Source organism: Scyliorhinus canicula, chromosome 11 (genome assembly GCF_902713615.1).
Source record: "Scyliorhinus canicula chromosome 11, sScyCan1.1, whole genome shotgun sequence".
Classification (NCBI taxonomy): Eukaryota; Metazoa; Chordata; class Chondrichthyes; order Carcharhiniformes; family Scyliorhinidae; genus Scyliorhinus; species Scyliorhinus canicula.
In genome coordinates this window covers 149,970,516-149,997,895 of record NC_052156.1, presented here as the reverse complement: position 1 = coordinate 149,997,895, position 27,380 = coordinate 149,970,516, and the positions used below count along the sequence as shown (strand labels likewise).

General features: G+C 46.4%; 1 protein-coding gene across 1 annotated transcript in view; it reads left to right on the top strand.

Moving 5' to 3' along the window:
* Window positions 1-27,380, top strand: part of snd1 (staphylococcal nuclease and tudor domain containing 1) — a 1,128,702-nt gene that overhangs the window by 332,340 nt on the left and 768,982 nt on the right. The window contains 1 exon segment of the mRNA XM_038812228.1: window positions 5,075-5,147. Within this exon segment, the coding sequence (XP_038668156.1) occupies window positions 5,075-5,147 (73 nt within the window).

The following is a 27,380-nucleotide window of genomic DNA, read 5'->3' as shown; positions in this document are numbered from 1 at the left end:
AACTCAACAGGAGCTATGCATTTTCACAATAGTTAGAAAAATCTCCACATAAAACTGAATTCTAGACCCAAGCCCAACTTGTAGAACATTCAACCTCAACAAGAACTGCAAAAATGCAAACATGAACAAGGAAGCCCAACAATTCAACGTATCAATACCCATCCCCAATATCCAAAAACCTCAATCATTCAGAGCCCAGTCCATGCTTTTTTACAAAGGAATCCACCTCCTCTGACGCATCAAAAAGTAGTCTTTTCCCTCATAAGTCACTCTTAGTCACACTGGGTACACCACCCCAAACTGTACTGTACTTTTGTACAGGGCGTATTTGGCCTTATGGAATGCCGCTCACGTCTTTGCAAGCTCTGTTCCCACATCTTGGTAAAACCTGATGGCATAGCCTTCACATTTGTAGTCTCAATGCTCCCTCACCCATCTCGGAACTAGCTCTTTTTCTTTAAAGCTGTGAAACTTCACGATGACTGCTCGTGGTTGTTCGTTAGGACGGGGCTTCTGCCGCAAGTCCACCCTCACCACCATCTTCTCAAACATCTCTGCAAAATACGCTGTGAGAGTCTGGCCTTCCATTCCCTCTGGCAACCCCACAATTCACATACTTTGCCTCCTGGAACCATTCTCCAAATCATTCACCTTGGCCTTCAGTGCTTTTTTTGCATCAGCCATCACAGAGACCTCTCCACTTCCAGAGAGGCACCTGGTCACTATACCTCAAGAGGGTTACCTCCGTGTCCTGTATCGTTTCGTCAGTCTTCTCCAACACCAAATGAATGGGAGCCACAACCTTTCTATTGATTTGTGGAGGTCCCCTGACGCAACACGCCAGTGTTTGTCAAATTCTGCCGCCAAGGTGCTCATAAGTATCTCAATCGTTAGTGGAGTGGCCGGAGTCCCAGAGGCTGCTTCTGCCATTTTTTCCACCGACGAGCCCTGAGAGGCTTCTGACTCTGGTGAATTTCTACTTTGAGCCTTTATCCCCCCACCCTCCGGGCTTTCTGAACACTTCATCTATGTAGGTACTTATCCCATCATATGTGTGGATTTTTAAACAAAAATGCCTTCTGGATCTAAGCGGAAATAGCTAAAAGTGTAGTACTGGACTAAGGGGCTGGTTTAGCACGGGGCTAAATAGCTGCCTTTTAAAGCAGGGCAACAGCGCGGTTCAATTCCCGTACCAGCCTCCCCGAACAGGTACCGGAATGTGGTGACGAGGGGCTTTTCGTAGTAACTTCATTTAAAGTCTACTTGTGACAATAAGCGATTTTCATTTTAGTTTATTTCTAGAGCCTGGTAATCATTGGCATTAGAGAAAAGTTGCGAACGAATCCGCTGGTGAGCAGATAGGTTTCTAAAGTAATCTTAAAGTTTGGAATGCCTTGCTATAGTCTGCAAAACAAATCTTAAAGCAAATGGGAAGACCATATTAGCTGGATCTGCGAATTTGTGCAGAAGCCTTTAAGACAGAAATCCTTGAAGAAGTTGGTTTAAAATCTTGAACTGGATTCGCTGGTAAAAGTGGAGCAGAAACTCTGTTGACAAGAGTCTTTTGGAAAACATGGACTGGATTCGGAATTCAAACCGCTAATGGATTATGAAGAAGGTTTTAAAGCAAATTTTGTGATTAATGTTTGGAAACTCTGTAGTGACAATCACCTGGGCGGATTCTGAGGAAGCATCTGCAGACGTTCCCTTGGGGTTTCAGAGTGGAGCGTGTACTTGACTACAGGCATTCTATGTACATCAAAGAGATTTTGTGTTTCAATGAGACCATTGTAACTTCAAATGTACTTTGTCATCCTTTCTAATCTTAAAACCTGTGTGTATTTGTTAAGCTAATGGGTGGGAGGAGGGTGGTGTAAAGGGGTATTGTATTATCATCCATTTTTTTCATTCCTTGTTTTTAAAACTAATTAGCGCACCTACGACATTTTTCCTCCACGTTTCAGAAAAGCAAAGTAAAAGTTACAGTCTTTTGAACTAGGGCTCTATTCTGGAATCTTCCTGTCCAGTTATAACATGAAGTGGGATTGTAACAGCAGCATACCATTCCCTCCTGTCTATCAGAAAGATGGAAATGGAATGCACAATGCAGAAAGCCACCGACTGATACAAGCTAATAGAAAGCAATAGACCGAATCAGTCACAAACGATTAAAAATATCAGCTTCAGAACATATTGCTTCCACTGTCCTTAAGCTGCAAGAATGTTAGAGAATTTGTTTTCTGTAGACTTCAGACAAAAATTTAGTGTATGGATGAGATATATTTCTGCTGCTCTCCATTACTTTGGACTCAATGGACATTCAAGTAAAAATTGCCAGAATTGTCTGGAGTTTGGCAGACATCAAAGACACTATCCACAGTCCAAAGGTGTGCAGGTAAGATGGATTGGCCATGCTAAATTGCCCTTCATGTCTAAGGATGTGCGGTTTAGGTGGGGTTATGAGGTTGCAGAGATAGCATGGGAGCCTGGTTAGGGTGCTCTTTCAGAGGGTCAGTGCAGACTCAATGGGCCAAATGGCATCCTTCTGCACTGTGGTTCTATGATGCTATATAAAAAGGACCTTCATGCTATACTGATGGAGTGAGTGGCATGTGTTGTTTGGCTCTAAAATTTGATGAAACCCAAAACAATATACAGGTGCGGATGCACCTGGTATTTTGCATCCCAAAATTTGGAAGGACCAAAAATCTGGCGTCCTGGGTAGCAAATTCAATAAAACCCTGTTTTTTATTATTTAAAAACAAATCCAATTAAGGGGCACTTTTGGCGTGGCCAATCCACCTAACCTGCACATCTTTGGGTTGTGGGGGTGAAACCCACACAGACACGGGGAGAATGTGCAAACTCCACACGGGCAGTGACCCAGGCCCAGGATTGAGCCCGGGTCCTCGGCACCTTGGGGCTGTAGCGCTAACCACAGCGCATTGTGCCGCCCTTTTGATATTTTATTTAATGTATTAGTACATGTTAAGCCTGGGACCCAAAATCCACCTAAACCCCAAATCTAACGCATGTCTGGTCCTGAGCTTCCTGGATATGGGGCCTGGAACCTGTGAAATTGAATTGCCAGCAGAAATTCACTCCCACCCAACTTTCCTCACTTTATCTTTGCCCGCATCTGCCTTTGAGATTTAGTACATTAGACTCTGACACCACAGAAGGAGGTCATTCAGTTTATCATGCCTTTGCTGGGTGAGCTGTACACTCTGTGCCACTCCAAATATTTCCGGTAGCGCTGCATTTTTCTTGTCAAGAGAAGACTAAACTAATTGTTTTAAACTGACATTTGCCCTATATGTTGGTAGTAAAAATAATTTTTTAAAAATATATAGTTTGATTTAGAATGAAAGCTCTGGTCCTGTAACGTTGTATTCCTTGCTGCATCCTGAAACCTCAGATCTAATCGGTCAGTATTTTCAAATAAGACGGGTCTGGTGGGCTGTTCCTGTACCTTCATTGTTTCTCGAATGGCTTTTTCTTCATGTCTGGTCTACATTATACCATTAGGCAAGTTACAGTTCTATCCGAGAGTGACCGTGGCAATGTGGTAAAGTAATTGGACTGATACTTCAGATATCCAGGCCAATCTTCGGGGCAAGTGGAATTTAAATTCAAAAAATAAAGCCTGGAATTGAAAGCCTGTCTCAGCAACGGTGATCAGGAAACTTGCTGATTGTAGTTAAAACCCATGTGGGTTTTTAGGGAACGAAATTTGCCATTCTTACCGCTTCCTGCCTGCATTTGACTCCAGACCTATAGCAATATGGTTCACTGTCAACTGCCCCTTGACGTGGCCCCGCAAGCCAGGCTTGGGCTGACAAATGGCAAGTCACATAAATGCCAGACAATGGCCATCTCCAACAAGAGAGGATCTAACCATCGTTGAATCCCTCACTATCAACATCCTGTGGCAACCATTGACCAGAAACTGAACTGACCAGAAATACTGTGGGTCAAAGAGCAGGGCAAGGCTAGGAATCCCATGGCGAAGTACCTCACCACCTGAATCCCCAAAGCCAGTCCACCAGTGACAGACACAAGTCCAGAGTGTAATGGAATAATCCCCACTTGCTTGGATGAGTGCAACTCCAGCAACATCCAAGGAACAATGAAGATGACTTGATTAGCACCCCATCCACAAACATTCACTCCGTCCTCTACCTATGAATATTGGCAGCAGTGTGCACCATCTACAAGATGCACCAGAAATTCACCAAAGCCCCTTGGACTACATCTTCCAAATTCACAACCTCCACCACCTAGGTGGACAGGAGCAGCAGATAGCTGGGAACACATCCCTTCCCCATTTCACACCATCCTGACTTGGAAATATATTACTGTTCCTTCCCTGTCAGTGGGTCAAAATCCTGGAACTTCTTCCCTATCTGCACTGTGTGTTCCTACACAACAAGATGGCAGCTCCCCACTACCTTCACAACGGCAATTAGGGATGGGCAACAAATGCCGGTCTAGCCAGCGAAGCCCACATCCCATGAGTGAATTTTAAAATCCTCTAACTCGCACATTCACATTCTCCATTCACCCAGACACACCTGTGGACCCCACTTGAACCCCCATACCCCTGCCATCACCTGACCCTCCCGCCCTTGCATTGGGATCCACCCATTTCACTGATGCCCTGGTATCCTCTTCCTCTGGGCCTGCTGGCCCCGCTCTCGCCGCGGGATCACACTCTTTCTGAGAATGTGTGCTTCCCGGGCCCATCCCGGACCAGCTACCTCTCAGCTGCAAATGGAGGCAAAAACCAGCCTGTGATTGGACAAGCAACTTTACAGCATTTTTCAAATGAGTTCAGTTGAATGTCCAAGTTTGGTGGGGCTGAGTCCAGAGGGGCCCACGGACCGTGAATTGGACAAGCCTGCATTAGCGGTTGGGTTTTCATATTGGATCCTTAGTTATCCATGTTACTGTTTGCTTTTAAGACTGTGAGCTATGTATTGATAAATGTAATGCTAAATTTCTGTAGTTTTGTATTTATACTTGGATTTTCTTTTGTTTTTGTGTTACTCAAATTATATTTTTGTAATCCTAGGGCTATCAAGAATGCTAAAGGACTCCACAGTAAGAAGGAGGTGCCAATCCACCGTGTTGCTGATATTTCTGGGGTAGGCTATATTGTACAATCACAGCTTTAAAAAGATAAAGTGCAAAAAGCTTAATTTATTGTTTGGCTGCTGAATTCTGAAAGTGTTTAAAGCCAATGACGGAACAATTATTTTACAAATTGAATGCGCACAGTCTTGTTGCTATTGTGTTGGAAATGTGCAGAGCCGGTGATAATGCAGCATTGCTTCTTTTAAATTTGATATTTATTTGCTGTTAATTTATGCCTTTCCGGATTTATTACTATTTTCTTCACCCTTTCTAAGTGCAAGTTCTTTTTGCTTGAGATTTAAACTCTTTTTGGTGCAACCAGTATCTGGCAATGTCTGATGTATAGTATTTTATTAGTTTCCGTGCATAGTGAAATCTTCAGCAAAAGTATGAAAAGATAATAGGTGAGATTTCACTGATGGCAAGAAGGAAGAATGGAAAAGATGGCAAGGCCCCAGTAATCACATGTGTGACAGGATGAACAAACTACAGCAGAAGTCAAGCCATTAGAGGAAACTAAATATTAAATGCTATGAACAGAGATTTGTTAGAATCACAAATGATAGCATATTTGGAAGTGGACAGTACCGGCTCCTGTCAAATACCTTGGCAGTGCCAAAGGCTTTGGAGGTAGCTGAGACAATTCAAGATTACACAGAAAAGAACTAGTCCCAATACAGATAATGGACCCGTTGGAATGGCTAATTGTGATATTCATTGTCTTTAAACATGGAAACATAGAAAATAGGAGCAGGAAGAGGCTATTCGGTCCATCGAGCCTGCACTGGCATTCTTTATGATCATGGCTGACCATCCAACTCAGTAACCTGTTCCTGCTCTCCTCTCTGTTCTCCAGATCCTTAGATCCCAAATACACTGTGGTAGAGAATTCTTCAGGCTCACAACTCTCTGGGTGAAGAAATCTCGGCTCATCTCAGTCCGAAATGTTCTACCCTGTATGATTAGATAATGGCACCTGGTTCTGGGCACCCCCGCCATTGTGAACGTCCTTCCTGCATCTACCCTGTCAAGTCATGTTAGACTTTTATAGGTTTCTATGAGATCCCCCCTCATTCTTCTGAACTCCAGCGAATATAATCCTAACCGACTCAATCTACTCCTTCCATTGCACAAACGTTCTTTCTCCAATAAGGAGACCAAATCAGCACACAGTATTCCAGTTGTGGCCTGCCTGCGTCCCCTCTGCTCTCTCTCTCTCTCTCTCTCTCTCTCTCTCTCTCTCTCTCTCTCTCTCTCTCCCCCCCCCCCCCTTCCCTTTAGCCGGCTTGCCCCCCTCTGTCTCCTCAACTGGCAGGCCCTCCTGCTTCCCCTTGGATGGCAGGCCCTCCTGCTTCCCCTTGGACGGCAGGCCCTCCTGCTTCCCCTTGGACGGCAGGCCCTCCTGCTTCCCCTTGGACGGCAGGCCCTCCTGCTTCCCCTTGGACGGCAGGCCCTCCTGCTTCCCCTTGGACGGCAGGCCCTCCTGCTTCCCCTTGGACGGCAGGCCCTCCTGCTTCCCCTTGGACGGCAGGCCCTCCTGCTTCCCCTTGGACGGCAGGCCCTCCTGCTTCCCCTTGGACGGCAGGCCCTCCTGCTTCCCCTTGGACGGCAGGCCCTCCTGCTTCCCCTTGGACGGCAGGCCCTCCTGCTTCCCCTTGGACGGCAGGCCCTCCTGCTTCCCCTTGGACGGCAGGCCCTCCTGCTTCCCCTTGGACGGCAGGCCCTCCTGCTTCCCCTTGGACGGCAGGCCCTCCTGCTTCCCCTTGGACGGCAGGCCCTCCTGCTTCCCCTTGGACGGCAGGCCCTCCTGCTTCCCCTTGGACGCCAGGCCCTCCTGCTTCCCCTTGGACGGCAGGCCCTCCTGCTTCCCCTTGGACGGCAGGCCCTCCTGCTTCCCCTTGGACGGCAGGCCCTCCTGCTTCCCCTTGGACGGCAGGCCCTCCTGCTTCCCCTTGGACGGCAGGCCCTCCTGCTTCCCCTTGGACGGCAGGCCCTCCTGCTTCCCCTTGGACGGCAGGCCCTCCTGCTTCCCCTTGGACGGCAGGCCCTCCTGCTTCCCCTTGGACGGCAGGCCCTCCTGCTTCCCCTTGGACGGCAGGCCCTCCTGCTTCCCCTTGGACGGCAGGCCCTCCTGCTTCCCCTTGGACGGCAGGCCCTCCTGCTTCCCCTTGGACGGCAGGCCCTCCTGCTTCCCCTTGGACGGCAGGCCCTCCTGCTTCCCCTTGGACGGCAGGCCCTCCTGCTTCCCCTTGGACGGCAGGCCCTCCTGCTTCCCCTTGGACGGCAGGGGCTCCTGCTTCCCCTTGGATGGCAGGCCCTCCTGCTTCCCCTTGGACGGCAGGCCCTCCTGCTTCCCCTTGGACGGCAGGCCCTCCTGCTTCCCCTTGGACGGCAGGCCCTCCTGCTTCCCCTTGGACGGCAGGCCCTCCTGCCTCCCCTTGGACGGCAGGCCCTCTCACTTGCCCTTGGTCGGCCGGCCCTCCTGCTTCCGCTCTGCCTGCCCAGCCGGCTGTGGCCCCTTGGCCCGTCCTGCCGCCCCTTTCCCCGCATATATCTCTTCTCAGAGAGGTGAAGGGGGCCCATTTCTTATTCGCAGAAGGCAGCACCACACATACAACAGCCAACATCTGAACACACAGATGGGACACAGCTCCGGGGACATGTCCATGGCCGGAGGGTGGGTGGGTACCACCAGGAGGGGTTTGCCTGGAGATGGGCCAAGCATTGTGGAAGAAAGTGACAAGAGGTGTCATAATGGTTGTGCACAAAGGTGTTTAATGTGTTTTGCAATTCCCCACTCTCCCTATGGTACCCCCACAGCTTGGCCCTCCTAGCTCTACCACTACATCTGTGTTTCCCCAGGATGCACATCTGAGGTCTCCCCCTGTGGCCTTTGATGCCCCTGGCGGGTGTCCTATAGGGCTCTTGAGGCCCGAAGGCCCCGGCTTACTTGTCGGAGCCACATGCACAGCCCTGCCGCCCTGTCCCATGTTCTGACTTCGAGACGCGGCCTCATCAGAGGGGTGGAACTCAGGGTGCTGGAGACCACGGTCGTCACTCCCCAGCCGGGTCCATGTAGCCACCACCGCCCCCTCCTTCTGGTCTGTGCCCATAGGGCCCTGGGGTTGACCTTGGAACAGAAAGGCTGCATCATCTGGCTCTGCCAGCCTTGGTGGTTCTCCTTGATCCGTGCCATCGTGTCGACACCCTTGGCGATGCTCCTCAGTGACTGGAACATGCTCGCCAGTGCCTCAGTCATGTCCGTCTGAGAGCGGGACGTGTCCCGCAGAACCTCATCAAGGTCAGCCTGGTACTGGGTCACATCCCCTAGCGAGTCAGACATTTGGGCAGCACGGTGGCACAGTGGTTAGCACTGCTGCCTCACAACTCCAGGGTCCCGGGTTCAATTCCGGCCTTAGGTGACTGTGTGGAGTTTGCACTTTCTCCCCGTATCTGCGTGGGTTTCCTCTGGGTGCTTTGGTTTCCTCCCACAGTCCAAAAATGTGTACGTTAGGTGGATTGGCCATGCTATATTGCCCGTGTGTCCAAAAGGTTAGGTCGGGTTACGGGGATCGGGTGAAGGTGTGGGCTTAAGTAGGGTGCTCTTTCCAAGGGCCGGTGCAGACTCAATGGGCCGAATGGCCTCCTTCTGTACTATGAATTCTATGATTTTACTGAGACCTGCAGCCATGGCCGTCACCCACTGCTTAACACCTTGGACACCTTCACTAATGGTGCCAATATCATGCACCAGGCTCTCCACTGTGGTCGCTGCCCTAGCAGTGTTGGTCTCTGTTCCACGCATTGCCGGCGACATCCCCTGTGCCCGTAACCTCTGGGACTCCTCCAAGCGACTATGAATCTGCTGGAGGTCCGCTGACATCTCCCTCTGAATGTTCTGGCTGCTCCCTCTCATCAGCTCCGGGTAACTCTACACCACAGGCTCAGCATCAGGCTGGGTCCCAGCTGGGTCCAGGGATCCAGCAACCTGCCGACTGCTGTCTCGCTTGGGATTCATGCCTCTACTTGATGTGCATCATCAGCAATGTGATGCTCATCAGATTGTGCCACAGAAGCCTGCCCACTAACATATCCCACCGAGATGCGCTGGTAGAGGGTAGGGATGACAACGGTGCTACGGCTATAACGGTTGCTTCCTCTGAGCTCTCCTCCGAGGGGTCTCATGGGAGGCAGGGGCGGGTGCCATCTGGGATGATTGATTGGAGGACCTGCGGGGCAATGGACATGTGGTAAGTGGGAGAGATGGGTCAGTCAGTAAGGCAATAACTCACGTTTGACAGGTCCCACAGGTGGAGCCTGGTGATTCCTCACCTCTGTGGCATCTGCGAGCCTCCGCATGGGTGACCGATCTGTCCTCGACCACCCCAGGCACCACCAAAGCATGCTCCTCGAAGGAGGTGAGGATTCTTAAGTCCAGCACCACACCGCCAATCTGGGCCCTCTCCTGGCAATTATGATAGAGCATTTCCTGCGAGGAGACAGAGAGGGCATCATTAGCCACATGCGTGATTTACAGTGAAGGAAGGGTCGGTTGGGGTGTGGGGGTTGGAGGGAGATGGAGGATGAGTTTGGGGGTGCGGATGCTCGGGGGGGCGGAGCTGGGTCTGGTGTTGGTGTTCCGGCACTGAAGGCCAATCCTCCTGGTCACACTCCCCTATGGCTCACCCTCTGGGAACGTCGGGGGAACAGGACATCACTCCTGGCCTCCACTGCATCTAGGAGCCTCCCCAGAATCTGTGTACCCGAATCTTGGCGCTGGTCTCCTCGGTGCCGTTGTTGTGAGCTGGCTGGGGTTGGCTGAGCAAGAGCAGCTTAAGTGCTGTTCGACCTTGTTAGCGGGAGGCTGGTGAGCGCGGTGCCGTGGAAGCAGCTGGCGAATCTTCATCTGCAGTGAGAAGATGGTGAGGCCTTATTAAGTGGACCAATTAACGTTGTATTGTGATGCTGGCCTCGCTGGGCCGAGCACCAGGAAGCTCACGGCAATTCCTACTCGCGACCCCACTTTAAAAAATTTCCGGAGAATCGTGCCCTGTAGCTCTGAAGTTGCAGCCCTCCCTCAGGACTAGATTTTTGTTCTCGAATCTCTGAAGCTGGACTTGAATCCACAACCTTTTGACTCTGAGCTGAGCATGTTACCAACTGAACCGTGACTGACAGAGTAGATACAGTTCGACAAAGCTGTGGTATCGTCTGAAGCAAGTGTGCCTCACTCTTTATTAATAACCCTTTAGCTTTTGTAGAATGTAAACAATAGACTTCCAGAGCTATTATTGATCATACTTCTGAATGCCTGTTTGTCTAGTATCTGTGTGACTGCTGTTTGTTTTTTGTAAATAGGAGGCAGTCCACTTTTTGTTTAAACTGGCTACTGCGGAATTAGAGGGAAGCAGAAAAATGCTATCTTGTTTTGTACTGAAAAACTCAGGAAAAAAGGTCTATCTCTTTGTACGCTTGCACAGATTAAACATGGCACTCCTGTGACCTGATGCTGTTGAACTCAGGAATATAGAAATGCCTTTGAAATTAGATTTTAGATGGACCTTAGATTCAAGATGCAGTTTAAACATATTGGACAGAATTGAAGTAGAGGAGTTGCGGTGATTAATTCATTAAAATGCAACTTCTGATTGCTATCCTACGGCCTTCGCTGCAAGTACATTGAAAACAGCATGAACTTGCATTTATCTAGTGCCTTTGATATAGCAGAATACTCCAAGGTTCTTAACGAGAGCAATACACAAAACATTTTTGACACTAAACTGCGGAAGGGGGTATAAGATAATGACCAGAAGCATGGGTTTTAAGGAGCATCTTAAATGAGGAGAGTCGTAAAGAGGTGGCGAAGCTCATGGTGGGAATTTCGGAGCTTAGGACCAACAGCTGAAGGCAGTCACCAATGATAAAAATTGGAATTTGCCAGCTATCGGAATCAGTGGAGTTCAGAAACTTGAAGGCTAATATAACTGAAGGAGGCTACAGAACTAGTGAGGACAAGACCAATAAGGGAATTGACAACAAGGATGACAAATTTGAAATAGAATCCGTGTAGGGTCAGAATCCAGTGCAGATCAGTAAGCAGAGGACTGATGGGTTAACGAGAGTTGGGCCAAGTAACAAGTGGTCAACAGAGATTTGGGGTTGTACTAGGTTATGTAGGATGGAAATTGGGAGCAGGTCAGGAGAGCATTGAAAGTATCAAATCTCAGCACTGCAGAACATAGGGATGATGGTTTTGAAGCCGCAGACATTTTGTTTTAATAAATTTAGAGTACCCAATTCATTTTGTCCAATGACGGGGCAATTTAGTGCGGCCAATCCACCTACCCTGCACATCTTTGGGTTGTGGGGACGAAACCCGTGCAAACAAGGGAAGAATGTGCAAACTCCACACGGACAGTGCCCCAGAGCTGGAATTGACCCTGGGACCTCGGTGCCATGAGGCAGCAATGCTAACCGTGCTGCCCCTGGGGGATGGTAGGACATTCCGAATTTATAACGCTAAACACCAAACGATACAAGCACTAAACTTGAGACCAGATACCCTCGCTTCTGTACCGGGGGGGGGGGGGGGGGGGGGGGGGGGGGGAGGAAGGATAGGAGGGAAGGGGGGTGGTATGTTGCAGGGGGCCAATAGGGCACTATCTGAACTATCTATGGAGGCAAAAAAAAAAAAGAACCCTCAATTATAATGTTACAGATTCTGGGAGTCCCACAGAGGGGATGAGGGGTGACAGTATCGGGCACGAGTGTGTCCCGCACCCCGCTGCAGAGAGCCTCACGTGCACTCTCCGCTCCCGACTTTGGGCAGTTGACAGCCTTCGGGCAGCCGTCCTCCGGGCCCGGGTCCTTCACCACACTGAGAGCGGCGGACGACACAGGCTCACCAACTAACCCCAGGGCCTGCCTCGATCCTGCCACCAAGATTATTAACAGGCGGGATCTCCTCGGGTTCCTCCTGGGATCCCGGGCCAGTGGGAGGTGGTGGTGCAGATACCTGCCTCTGTCCCCACTGCCGGGTCACCAAAAGGCCCAGAAACAGCTCTGGGATGGTGGTGGAGGTGCCCGAAGACAGCGGTTGGGATAGAGGGTCTTCCAAACCACTACCTGCTAAGAACCCAAGAAGCAGCGAGTTATCACTGCTCCCTCCTCTGAGAAATTGAATTACACTGAGCGGAACGAGCCCCTGGGATCCCCCGACCCCAAAGCACCTTGCTCGGTGGGCGGCGACAGTTTCTGGGTTTTCCTCACAACCCCTTGCCTCTTTTCTTGCGGGGACTGGGGTTAGACGTCTCTGAGGAACGAGGCGTGACTCACAACTCACTGCATGCCACCCGCAGACCTGAAGATGCGGTAGGTTTTATCTTCTAAAGGGATCTCAAAAGTCCCATCAAGGACCTCCTCCCGGGCCAGACAAACAAAGACCTGGCACCGGAAGGAGAAAATATGTTTGAGTGTGGGGACTCTGAAGCCGAGCGAGAGCGGTACCACCCCGGACTGTACCTTCCCCAGTAGATTGAGGTGGGGGGGGGGGGGGGGGGGGGGGGGGAGGAGCTCCCTGGGAATAAAGGGACATTAGAGAGAATAACTCTCGGTAGTGGGCTCCAGCAGGTAGATCCCACCCACCGTGAGCCCCTTCGCCAGGGCAAGGTAGACCATCCGCTTGGCTATCAGAAAAAAGACAGCCTTGCCATACACTTTCGAGGCAGCAACCAAAACCGAAGGGCCGCCAACTTCAGCCATAGCACAGATGCATGCCTCGATTGACATGGTGTGGTGGACGTAACACTTCACCCCGGGTTTTTGTGTCACGAGACGAAATGGTGACGGAGCAGTGGGGAGGGTGGAGGTCACCACTCCCGCATAGGTGGCGTTAGAGGCCCCCGCCACCGGCATAGGCAGCACTGCCGCCATCCCGGTCAGTGGTGGGTGATAGGGGAGAAGGGGTAGGGAGAGAGCAACTGAAGGGGGGAATAAAGGGGGAGGGGGAAGGCACAGGAGGATGGGGTACAGGGGGATGGACCGGTGCCTCACATGGGGAGTAGAGGGGAGGGAGGAGCAGGGAGGTGGGGGCACAAAAAGATTGGCACAACAAGGAAAGGCTAGCGGGCTGGTCTCCTAAAAAGGACTTCATTTAGCGGTGGGTGGGTCGGGTACAGGGTCTTCAGTCCGGCAGGGGCCCAGCAAAACAGTCCACAAATGTTATCCCGTCTCAGTGCAATCGGTAGACGAAAAAGAAATAAAGTCCAGATGCACCAACCATCCTATCCTCTCTTCGTCCCCTTCCAGATGTTGCAGCAACCCCCTGTTTGCTGGGAGTGGCCCTGCAGATGAAACAAGCACCAAACAGTCCCAGACCCTTCTTCCCTCCTTCTGCTGCAGGCTGTGGAAATGCAGGGAGGCAATCTGGCAGTGTCTAAATCCAGTCCAGGCTGGTGCCCAGACCAGGCTAGGCCAAACCTTCACCTGTTGAGATTCCTGTCCCTCTCTTGCAGCTTCCTGCAGCAGTCACTCAGCTTCAAATAAAACAGGCAACAGTAAATCTCTCCATTTGTCCGTTTTCAAGGCTTTATGGAACTGCAGCTTGCAAAGTTCAAAATCCACAGGAGAGGAGCTCACAGGACATACTCTTGGAGAGTATGAGCTCCCATAATGAGGGGTATAGGGCAATCTTTAGCAGTTGCACCTGTATAAATAGAGCCTCAGTGTGATACTGGCTAGTGAAGGAAGTACTAGTGAACTACTGCTGCTGTGTACATAGTTGTAAATAAAGTTACTTTCTGTTTGACTCTGCAGACTCATGCCCCTCACAAAAACATTGTTAAGGGGTAGCCTGTAGTTGAGAAGTGGAGGGGATCCTTGAGGGCCTGCAGAGGCAATGGTATGGGAGTGGAAAGAGAAACTATTGCAGATGATTCTCTGGCTATTATTAAATAAATCAAAACTGAACCAAGCCAAGACAGTTCCATTCAGCTGGGGGTTGGAGAAGAGGCACTAGAGGCATTGAATGTGTGGTCAGGTTGAGAGAAGTTAAGAGGGCTAGTTTACCACTATCATAGCCAAAAATAATGTTATTTGTGAGTTTAATGAGGACTCAATTAGTACTGTGTAGGAGTTGGAATCCTGTTTCAAGGGATTCAAACATGGGGCTGTGGGAAAGGGGGCTGTGGCAAAGGAAGCGAAGGACTTGGGAGTTGATACCATGTTCAAGTACTTTGGGCAGGCAAGGTTACATTTGCAAAATTTGGAAGAATAAAGGGTTGAAAGGTTTTCTTTTGAGGAGAGAGGTTGTGATGGTTGATTTGAAGAGGAGAGGGTGAAAGAATACCCAAAGAAATGCAATTATTAACAATATTGACGGACACAGAGTACAGAAAGGGAAGTTAGTTGGGCAATAATTTGATTAAATTGGATCAAGAGAACAGGAAGTGAGTCCCTTGGAGAAGGTGAATTCAGTGGGATGAATCCTGAGGGATGAGTCTGGAGAAACTATTCCCATTGACTGAAGGGTTCAGAACCAGAAGGGACAGATTTAAGGCGATTTGCAAAAGAACCAAAGGTGCACGAGAGAGAACGTTTTTACACAGCGAGTGACTCGGATCTGGAATGCAGTGTCACAAAGAGTGGTGGAGGCAAATTCTATCATGGCTTTCAAAAGAAAATTATATAATTACTTAAATACTGGCACAGTGGAACAGCAGTTAGCGCTGGTGCCTCATAGTGTCAGGGACCCGGGCCTTGGGTGACTGTGAAGAGTTTGTACTTTCTCCCTGTGTCTGAGTGGATTTCCTCTGGGTGTTCCGGTTTTCTCCCACCGTCCAAAGATGCACAGGTTAGGTGGACTGACCGCGTTAAATTGCGCCTTAGTGTCCAGGGATGTGCAGGTTAGAAGGAGTTCACGGGATGGTCGGGGGAGTGGACCTAGATAGGGTGCTCTTTCAGAGGAGCGGTGCAGACTCGCTGGACCGAATGGCCTCCCCCTGCACCGTAGGGATTCTTTGATTCTATGCTCGAAGGAAAAGTAATTGCAGGATGAAAAGGCAGGCGAGTGGAACAACTAGATTTCTCCTTGAGAGCCAACATGGATTTAAGGGGGCTGATTATAAACATTGTTAAAACGTTGATGAGAACTAGATATTGAGGTTATTAAATGTTTTCCTTGCAGAGAGAGGAAGAGCTGGATATCTTGAGGTGTAGGTGTGAGTGTAAAGTGATATGATAAAAGGGAAGCCAGTAACAATATCACCTACACTGGATCATGACAAGAGAATACATTTTTACTATTTTTGGATTACTTAATATATGCAGTGAGCTTACATTGTGAAATTGTGTAACTTGGCACTACTTGGCTACAGAGTGAAAGCAACAACCCATATACACTTGATTATGCAAGTGAAGAGAAAATGGGCTCAGGAAGAAGTAGCTACCTAACCGACCTGTGCAGGACCTTCAGTGCCAATTGTTGACATTGCCATTTGGCTCCCATCATGGTTTATTAGTCGCACAAGATTTTATAGTAATTCTCTCTGTGCTTCACAGGAGTCTGTTGTGGGAAAACACTGCAACAATACGAGGCACTAAATAGCAGCTTTATTGCAAAAGCTGCCTGCACATTTGGTGTCTACATTTTTACATATTTCACCTGGTTGTGATACGGAGCATGTGCATTGATATTCTGGAAGACATGAAAGTTTTGTTTAACTAGTGGTTTGTATCCCGAGGTCACCAAAATTTTGCTAAGTCTGTATCAAATGCATTGGTGACTGGTTTTTGTACAGAACAGTGAGAATCTGGAACTTGCCAGGTGGAACAGGTTGGTAAGAGGCTTTTGTGGCATATAATAAACATTGGCAGAGACCAGTTGGGCCGAATGGTTTGTTTCTGTGCTGTAGAGTTTGTGTGATCCAATTTCCGTTAGGCTGCATTTAGACCAATAAATTGATCTGTGTTGATACAATAATGGGAAGATGCATAGTACAACCCAGGATAGAGCTCGTGTTTTACAGCCTTTCTGTGCTCATTGGTCAAGTTGAATTCAATCTTTGACTCTGTTCTCTCCAGTCTGTTTTTTCAGTCCTGTCCATAATTTCTCTCTTGTTCTTACTGTTATTGCTGTTTTTTTTTGCATCCCTTGGACTGCATGGCTGTTCAAACCAGTCATCAGAATTTGTTTGGTGTGTCTGCCTGATGGAGATAATAAATGTATGTATCTGCGCATTGGTAAATGCCTATGGCATGAACGTTGCTGAGTCCAGTTCTTTCCAGCATCAAACTCACATTCTCCTCACTCTGGCTGATGGAGGAACATCAGTGAAAATCGCATGTTTCTCCCTATTTATGAATCAATTTTCTCTGCATTCTGGCCTTGTAGTTGAGCTTACAAGAAAACTGCTGGTCAGATTAGGACAACAAAATGGAACCTGCACGAGTGACTATGAATGCTCTGTTGTGCTTGCTTGCCCTGTTCTATCGCTGAATTTTGTTTCAATGCATGTTGTGCATGGATCAGACCTGACATAATGTATGTTCACCAACATGTTTTCATTGCAAATATTACAGCTTCCTATCTGTCCACTATATATTTTAACTTTGTTATGGGCCACTAACTCAGCTCTGTAAACTCTTCATTGCCCCTGCTGTGGCCTTGAGCAGGAGATCTTGGTAATAATAATCTTTATTAGTGTCACAAGTAGACTTATAGTAACACTGCAATGCAGTTACTGTGAAAAGCCCCTAGTCGCCACACTCCGGTGTCTGTTCAGATACACTGAGGGAGAATTCAGAATGTCCAATTCACCTAACAAGTCTTTCGGGACTTGTGGGAGAAAACCGGAGAACCCAGAAGAAACCCACGTAGACACGGGGTGAACGTGCAGACTCCGCATAGACAGTGACCCAAGCCAGGAATCGAACCTGGGACCCTGGAGCTGTGAACAACAGTGTTAATCACTGTGCTAACGTGCAGGGCTGTGCCATATTCTCCCCTGACCCTGACGTCCGCTCATAAAAAAGGCAGCCCGTCTTGCTATTTGCAATGCTGTCATTAAATGGTAAAGTGACTTATATTGAGACATTTGGGGGAAGGAAGTTACCTGAAAAACACAGGGTATTTGTGGAAAAATTGTGCTCGGTGAAAGAATCGCTAATTGCTGTTATAATGTCCTCTTGCACCAGTACAAAGCAGGTGCCAAGAATGGAATTGAAAATCTTCTGTTATCAACAATATGGTTGTTGAATTGTGTCATGAGACAAAGTTAAATGTGCTATAACAATATTCAGTGTGACTGATATTTTAGTTAATGTGGCTGTGCAGCTAGCTACAGCTAAATTTAGGGCGCGGCCCACTGCCCATGTCGCGCCTGTCAAGGAGCACGGCTTGGCTGGTAGATTCCGAGTAAAGTCTCCGCCGGATTCCCAGCAGCCACTGCTCCTCGTGAGATCTACCCAAGTCTTGTGAGGCAACATGACCAGAATCCCGTCCACAATGGGCGTTGCCACGACACGTCGCGTAGATAGGCCGTAAACCTACTAAGGCCTACTCACCTGGGATCTACCAGCCACCCCAGGGAATCCTCAGCCGGACCCCATTGAGTACTGGTCCACACAAACGTGGAGCAGGTGAAACGCCACCTGAGGGTGACCCAGGCCATCGGAGACCCCTGGATGGTCAGGGATATAGGGCAGGGTGGCCCCCTGGTCCTCCCCCTGGAACGCAGGCCCCTTGGCACTGCCAGTGTGGCGCTGCCAAGGTGCCCGGGTGGCACTGCCAAGCTGGCAGGATCACTGCCAGTGTGGCAGTGCCAGGGAAAGTCAGGGACCGAGGGGGGGCCAAGCCATTGAAAGGAGCATGGAGGGGAGATACAGGGAGGGTAAGAAGGGGCCTCTGGGAGGTTGGGGGCGGGTGAAGGTTGCAGGTCCTGTAAGTGACTCCAGACCCACAGCAATGTGGTTGACTCCTAACTGCCCTCTCAAGGGCAATTCGAGATGGGCAATAAATACTGGCCCACGTCCCATGAACGAGTAAAAAAACCGCATATATAATTGTTTGTTGCTCCTGAATCTTGTTTCGCGACTGATTTGAGAAGCAAACACCATGATATATTGTAACTACAGTATTGTTTCTTGCCTGTCCATGCTTTGTAACTATTTTATGAACAGAACAAGTTTTATGATGTTGATGTAATCTGTTTTCTAATTGACATATACTGCATAAGCAACTAATTAGTTATCCGAATAATCCAGTTGCTTTTGGCAGGGATTTTATTTCTGGTATCCTAACAAATATTTATCCAGCTAAAAATATAATTAAAGCAGATTATCTCAGAATTATCATGTTTCTATTTGTGAGACTTTGCTACTTTTCCTATGCCTTTGTATATTTCTTTCTCTCTTTGTTTTGTTTCTCCATTCTGCCTTCCCTAAAGTCTCTGCTCGGTTATCCCTAATCTTGTCAATTTACATTAATTCTCTGTCCCTTGCGAAGTAGATAGATATAAAATCATTTTCATCTTCAAGTACGTGGCTTTAATCTTACTTTCTCCTTGTCACTTTTTCGAGACTTTCTATACCTCACATTCCCTTTGGCCCGGAAAATAATGACACAGATGGCTGCATCTGCTTTCTGAAATCTCCTCCTTTCTTTCCCATCTTTCTGAAGCATTCTTAAAATCTGTTGTTTCCATCTTTGAATCCTTACTATTGTCCTAGGAAGTCATTTTACAACATTTTACATATCAAAAGCATATAGCAGGACACTGGAGAGTGTTACTATCCCGGCTGATGAACTGGCTGATCCCAATTGATGAACTTTACTTCACCACTTAGGTTCACAAATGTATACTGTTCTCAAATGGCCGATATTCCATGGAGTGCTTCTCACAGTGCCCACAGTTGATTGTCACATGAGTGTTTCCAAAGTCTGTTCCCAAAAATACATACTTTAGAATCTACTTTTATGCAATGCTTTCCATCAGCTTTGCATTCAGAATCCAGCCCTAGGTTTTCCATCTCTCCTACCCGGCTTCCTTTGTCTTAATGCTTTTACACAAACTCCGAGATCCAGCCATCGATTTCCACAATAATTTCAAATAATGTTTTGTAACTAGTGATATGGGTGGCATGGTGGCGTAGTGGTTAGTACTGTTGCCTCACGGCGATAAGGACCCGGGTTCGATCCCAGCCCCGGGTCATTTTCTGTGTGGAGTTTGCACATTCTCCACATGTTTGCATGAGTCTCACCCCACAACCAAAAGATGTGCAGGGTAGGTGGATTGGCCACGCTAAATTGCCCCTTAATTGGAAAAAAGAATTGGGTATTCTAAATATATTTAAAAAAAACTGTAGTAATATATCACAAACCTGAGAACCACTTCAGATGTCTTTCTGGCTTCTCACGATCCAATTCCTTTTCAGCTCCTGAACAGCATCCTGTTCTAGTCCCTGGTTCCTCTGTTTCTTTAACTTCAGACGTGTTGGAAACCTTCCATCTTCATTTCTCTAGTTTTTTTTATTACGACAACCTGGGCTAGTGCGCAGTCAATTCCAGCCCCACAGACCCCGGAGTCACAACACAAGTGAATTGACCAATAATTCTTGGAAAAATTCCTGAAATCTGGGATGGTGCAGCGGTTTGCACTGCTTCCTATGGCACTGAGGACCCGGGTTCGATCCTGGTCCTGAGTCACTGACTGTGTGGAGTTTGCACATCTCCACGTGCCTGTGTGGGTTTCACCCCCACTAAAGATGTGCTGGTTAGGTGGATTGGGCACGCTAAGTTGCCCCTTAATTGGACAAAAATAATTGGGTACTTTTATTTTTTTTCAAAAAACATTTTTTGAATTAAAAAGTTCTGAGATCTTTGTACCTCCCACTTTATATGTTGCAACACAATTACTGTTTACAACTAGAGCAAATATGAAATGTGCAGTTGGTTAAATATCCTTTAACACCTGACCACCCCCCCCCTTAACGGCCCCCCTCTATCCATACACGAGAGAAAAACACTGAGGGGAAGGAAAAGGGTGAAAAAATAGGGATTAAGGTCAAAATATAAGCATCCTTACTTCAAATGATAAGTTCTTCACTGTCCGCTCTTCACAGTATAGAGTCTCTGACTTACAGCTTGTAATGACCTTCTTTGGTGTTACAGCTTTTCCAGGAGAGGCCTTTGGCTTCACATCAGCCTGATCTTAGAGAGAGATATCAGATTCTAGATTCTGCTTACACAGCCTTTTCTGGAGCGAGAGAGAGTCATCAGATTCTCACAGCGGCCTTTTGGTGAGAATTAACTGAATACTCCTGGAGTGAGTTGGTTAGATTCCTCCATCCCAACCTGCAGGGTCGAAAGTGAAATGAAAACACAAGCCTTGTGACACCAAAAAGCACGGCAGTGTGACCAGATCCAATCATCACCTGCCATTGGGCAGAGCACCAACCTTTTTGGTCAATTCATTGGCCATCAGCCAAATCAATCAAATCGAGTCATCACTTTTCTCTCAGCTGCTGCAATCCTCTGCTCGAATTTAAAGGCACAGGTCCAAAACAAAATAAAGGGGAAATGAGGGAATAAACCGGGAACAAACAGAAAGGATCCTTACACCCTAACTAGCTGTTCTTTAAGTTTCCTGGCACTGGCTTTCTTTACCAATACTCCATTTCATGGCTTTCCTTCTAGCAAAAATGTTGCCTCACTCGCTCTCTGTCACCAACTGCTAAATCCAGCTAAAATTCAACTCAAAAAGTATTCCTACCCTATAGGTACCGCTGGTTACTGAGCAACAACTTTATACTTCTCCCAGCTTGTTTACTTTTCACGCAATAACCCCGTCTAAGCACAATAGAAGCACAGTTTAGGCTGAGAAAGGAGTAGCGGAATTGTGGGGTCAGATAAAGTAGGGAGAGAGATGTGCCATCTGAAGTACATCGCCATCGACTAGTTGGACCAAATTGCCTGTTTCAATTCTGTAAATCTATGCAATACTCTTAGAAAATTAACCAAATTGCTTGTCAGAAAAACATACCTGATTATAGCACAGAAGATATATTATACATATATCTTCTGTGCTATAATATATATATTATATATATTCCCCTTTATTTTGTTTTGCAATTGCATTTTTGATCCATGGTGATTGGTGGACCTGTGCCTTTAAATATACGTAGCCATATAGTTTCATCCTCTCAAATGTTTATCTACTTTTACCTTAAAAGGTGCAATGGTTTATTCCATAACCATGAAGGAAAGCATTTCGTGCTCTTTAAAAACTAAATATAAAGAAATTTATTTTTCCTCGCACTCAACAACTGATTTCCCTACTGTACAAAGTCTTTTTTTCCTTTTTTTTTGGGAGTACCTAATTCATATTTTCCAATTAAGGGACAGTTTAGCGCAGCCAATCCACCTACCTGCACACCTTTGGGTGAAATCCACGCAAACACGGGGAGAATGTGCAAACTCCACACAGACAGTGACCCAGAGCCGGGATCGAACCTGGGACCTTGGCGCCGTGAGGCAGCAGTGATAACTACTGCACCACCGTGCTGCCCCAAGTCCCTTTTTTCTATCCATCTTATTAATGCATTGTCATTTTTAAAGCTCCATTAAATTTCCTCATGTCCTTCTCGGTTCCATTGTAAATAATTACAGTCTACCATAATAGAATTTGTTGCCCTTTATAATTAGCACTATGATCTTGGCAAATCTATGCTTAACGGCATTAATAATCTTGGAGCACCTGAAATGGCACACGCAGCTCTTAACTGCGGCTTGGCCATTTTCTTTACCAACTGATTACTGCTTATTCTTAAATTCTACGCACCCACAAAATATTGACTCATTTACTGCTTAATTGCTTGCACTTCCAAGAGGTAATGTATTTGAACCACCAAATGTCTCGCTTCAACAGCACCCCAAGCTTTTTATTGAACATTTCTAACTTCGCTTCAGACTCGTGCTCCTGATCTTTGGCCACCCTGTGCAGAGGGAGGAGGGAAGATCGGAGGACCAATATGTGGGATTGATTCTGGGCCTAACCAAGGTGGGTTCAATCAATGGGTTCAGACAGTGAGCAGTTGAAGGTGCTCTTAGGCCAACTGCCTGTCCCTCCCTGCAGGTTTATTCATGTACATGGTTCCCTGGCGAGGGAGCAAGTGATATCCACCAGTAAACTAAGGCCTTCTGAGACTGGTGAGCACAAGGGGGATTGGAATGCATCATCACACCTTGGAATGTCACTTTAATCTGATTAACAATGTTTCTTTTAAAGGTTTTGATTTAGCCAGTCATTGGCGATCCTGATCAGAACCATTTTCCATGCTTGCTGTGTATCACGCAAACTTAAATGGGACAAAGACTGACACTTTCGACCCTGATAAGTGCCCGGTCTACCTCAAATTACCCTAGAAAGATAATGCATCTTAAAAGTTAGAGCAGCAGGTTAGCAAGCCATTTCGTGCAGCTACCATGGGGAAGTGATACATGTAGCTTTTTTGCATTAATAATATAATAATAATCTTTATTGTCACAAGTGGACTTGCATTAACACTGCAATGAAGTTACTGTGGAAAGCCCCTAGTCGCCACATTCTGGTGTCTGTTCGGGTACGCAGAGGGAGAATTCAGAATGTCCAGTTCACCTAAGAGCATGTCTTTTGGAACTTGTGGGAGGAAACCGGAGCACCTGGAGGAAACCCACGCCGACACAGGGACAATGTGCAGGATCCGCACAGTGATCCAAGCCGGGAATCGAACCTGGGACCCTAGCGCTGTGAAGCAACAGTGCTAACCACTGTACTACCTAATAGGATGCTGTCATCAGTCCAAAAAGACGTTCTGCTTGCCACACAAATGTCATATATGAATTTCAGTGTCGATACAATTCCAGGTATCGAGGCCATATGCACCAATGATTGTCTGATTGAATCAACCATGTTCCTCCAGCTGCTCATAATAGATAGAGTACAGTCTATACTCAAGCAGCCTGCACTTGCAGAACCCTAAATAACATGTCGACCTGTTAGATGTGATCTATGATTGGCAGCACTTGCTGAACATTTTTGTGTACCAATAGCTACACTAACAGCCAACTTAAGATAGTTATTTGAATTCGTAACATGGCTTATTTACACTTGCTAAAATCGGAGGCCATTGGGTGGTTGGCATCTGGGCAGGGTGGCATTCTGGTACTGCTGATGCCACCTGGGCACCCTTGGACTGCCAGGTGCCTAGCCTGGCAATACCAAAATACCAAGGTGGCATCTTGCCCGTGCTGGGGATCGGGCCCTGGGGTGCCCTGTACTTAGGAGGCTATAAGCGCAAGGAAACACCCCGCTAGACACGGCTACAACAGTATTTTTTTGCTGTTAAATTGCACCTGTGATTATTTGATTCCTGAAATAAACACAAAATTCAAATAAGCTTGATCAGCAACTGAAAGATAGATTGATGTTTGAGCTGTAAGCCTTCATTTGAGCTTCAATGCTTTTCCAACTGATTGTTGATGGGCTGAGACATGGATTTTGAGATGGATTAACATAAAATAATGCATATAGTAACAGCTCAGAATGAACATGTACGACGCAAAGGGGTGTGCATTGATTAAAAACACAAGAATTGGGAGAAATCAATGATCATACCGTGAACTAGCAAGCTGTTAACAGTGTGCAAATCGTGCACTCGGATACATCTGAAGGACTTTGGACCAGTAGTCAAACAGCTTGAAGTGCACATCAAAGATGAGGTCAGTTCTGATGTATAGTTTTATGATTTAGTTATATCTTTGGAAAGAATTAAAACTTTTGAAGTAATTAAAATGCATTAGAAGAGTTCAGAAGAATAATTAAGACGAAATGCGGGCAGTAGGAAGCAGGTAAGAAGAAAGATTTTCTGAAGCTTTTCTGATGGAAAGGCTCTAATAGCGATATGAAACTTGTGTTTGAAGTAATAAAGAGAATAGATAAGGTTGAAGAAAGCAAGCTATTTAATGTAGACGTTGAGCACTGACTTTTGAAATTAACATTGCACCAGAAAGAAAAAGCTTTGATTTATCTAATATCTTTTACGTTAAACACCCCAAAGTACTTCACAGTGGACTACTTTGGAACGTGGTGACTAATGTAGACTGGCATGGCAATAATTTTGCGCACAGCAATTCCCCAAAGTTGCAATATATCAAATGATTTTTTTATGTGAGGTTGAAAGAGAAATGTTGGCAAGGACACCAAGAAAGTTTTCTGCTTCAGTTTGAATTGTGCCCAAGGATGTTGAACATCCAGTGGAATAATGGGCGGAGCTCATTGTAACATACATCCAAAGTAAAGTCTAGAGAATGGAAGTATAACATTCAGCAGTTTTGAACGAAATTTGTGAAAAACAAAATGTCCTGAGGGAAGTGAAAATGCCTGCTCACTGCCAGCGCCACCGGCACAATGTCAAATGAGTTCTGAGGAGTCTCACCTAGTCCCAAGGGACAAAACTGCCCACAAACTGGCAGCAAAATTGTTGATCTGAGCCTATAAAAAAACATTGTGGGAAATTAACGCATTGAAAAGGATGAATGTTTCTTTCTGCTGGTTGGATTATGTAAATTGAGGATTTTCAAGACATCTGAGCATCCAATTATGATTGGCACACTCTAGCTTGGCTGTGCCACTTTTGACAAGTGATGCTGACTTGAGTTGCATGTCTAAATTCTAACTGCTCAGTCATATTCCTTTTGCTTCCCATTGCCAAAAACAAAAGATTTACTGACCATTCAAGTAGGGTGTTCCTGCTGCAGAATGGCCCTAATTTTTCCTGCATGCTAAGTCACCCTAATTCAAAAGTGCTTGCTATCTTGAAATCTTTGAGACATTTGGATAAAAGACACTATAAATCTGAGTACTGTATAGTTTGTGGCTGGTTTCTGCCTTCTGAATACTCTTACTCAGTGCTCTCCAACCCCCAAAATCCCCATGTCAAGCAGGCAGTCGGATCAATAAAACCTTTTGGACCAAACGTTTCATTTTACAATGTGAAGGATCAGGATTATTTTAACAAATAGTTGCTTTATGGTGGCTCAAGTGTACAGACAGACTATTCTCCTTTGTTAATCTATGTCAGAAACAAGCTAGAACATGACTGACTAAACCCTAATGCACTGTCAAACTGCCAGTAAAATCTATCATTGTTGCTTTTAGTAGGTGAATGTAATTTCATTCCATGTAAAAAAAACTTGCAAATGAGAAGAGGAGACTAGAACTACAGATTAGATCAGTGCACTTCCAACTTTGTTTCGGGGACCCATTTTTACCAACAGGCCAACCTTCGGGACCCAACCCGGCCGACCTTTGCGACCCATGCCGTACTGACCTGCGCGACCCACCATTTTCTCTTACCTTGTTTGCTGCTGACAAAAATGGAGGAAATGGTTTTGGACCCCTTTGGTCCTCGTACACGCTCCTCCAATGGAACCTGTTGGATGGTGGTGAAGCCTTCCGGTGTCGGAAAGTATGGAGTCTCCATCTGTCCAAAGTTCTGAATTTTTTTCCTGTAAAATTTTATCAAATAAAACCCACCCGAACTTGTAAAAACAAAGAGTAAAATAAATGAAATTTGTTTTTTAAAAACCCCCGAACTTGTAAAAAAATAAAATAAATAAAGTAAATGAAAAAAATTAAAATTAAATGAATAAAATAAATGAATAAAAACCACTACAGAACTTGTAAAACAAAAAGCTGCAAACGTTTAAAAAACTGGCAGGCGCGCATGCGCAATGTGGCCAAATAAAAAAAACATGTTCGCGGCTGCTTGCAGCCGGCCTTATGAAAAGCCAGCTGCTGCGCGGGGAGTTGCGCGATCCGGAGCGCCGCGGACAACGGCTCCGTGCCCTCCCGACACCCGCCCGCACCCATCCGCGGGTCACGCCCCCTACTTTGAAGAACACTGGATTAGATCATAAATACCACTTCTAATTGCCTATGAATAAAACTGGTTCTGATCAAGCTGAAGGTTGGTTATACCTTTTTTTGTGGAACTGAATTAATAAGAATGTCCGACAATTAAGATTTTGGGGTACCTCCTATTCTGCAGTTGGAATCTTGATCAATTTTTTGGATCATGCTGCACAGAAGCATTAAAGAGTTTTGTAATAACAAAAATGAAAACTTCAATAGAAGAGTATGAAAATATTCAAAGAATTGCATTGATAACCTGTAAATAATTGTGTTTGAAGAGTGAATTGACAACACCTGAAACCCTTGTGTTCATCAGTTATGCTTGCTGTTCTGCGGAAGTCTCATTATAATCCAGGCCTGCCACTACTTAATGAGCTAGAGCAATGCTCAAGACTTTTGTCATGTGAGAGTACCTTTAAGAAATGGGTATTATCAGTGATGTCAGAGTGTGGGTAGAGCTGGGCTGTCTGTCAGTTTTTTACTTTCATTTTAGGCTGTTTGTTGCAGGGTCTGTTTTAGTTTTGTTTTCAGTGTTGGAGGTAAAGCCTGACCAAGCAGGTGTACTACTGTTCTCTCTGCCATCAAAAGACTATCTCTTGATCATTTGGTGAATTCAGAATTATAAATGTTCTCAGTAGTGAATGTAAACCTAATGTGCTTCTGGTAAAAGGTGTTTTAAGTGTTTCAAAGGATGTTAAAAGGAAAGCTTAAAGGATTACTTAGTGTTGTATTCTTTGGTGGTTGTATTTGAATTAATGGTTGCTGAGATGTTCACTATATGTTTTAAAAAGGTTCACTTGAGTTCATAGAATAAACATGGTTTTGTTTTTAAAAAAAAATCAATTTCTGCTGTACCACACCTGTAGAGTGGGCCGTGTGCTCCCCATACCACAATCTATTAAACGTTGTGGGTCAGGTGAACTCCATGATACACTTTGGGGTTCTCTAAACCCTGGCCCATAACACGTTGTATTCAAGGAAAAGTATTCAAAGATGTAGTCTAGTTTATATTTACTTGGAAATAGGAGCAACATTTGAGAGAGTCAATGGATTTAATGGAGCAATAGGTTTATTTTTAAATGAGAATTTGCTTCATCATTCATGGTATATTTTTCCCCAGGTTGAGGTAGAGCACCTGCAGCAGATGTTTTCATTCCTCTGGCTTTGGCTTGGCTGCTGTTCAAGTGGAATATTGGTCACAATTAGCAAGCTTATATGCCTCCCCTTGTTCTTGGAAACCTTGTGGCAACAGTCCAGCCAGGGTATCTGTGTCTTAGTTATAACCAACTGAATAAT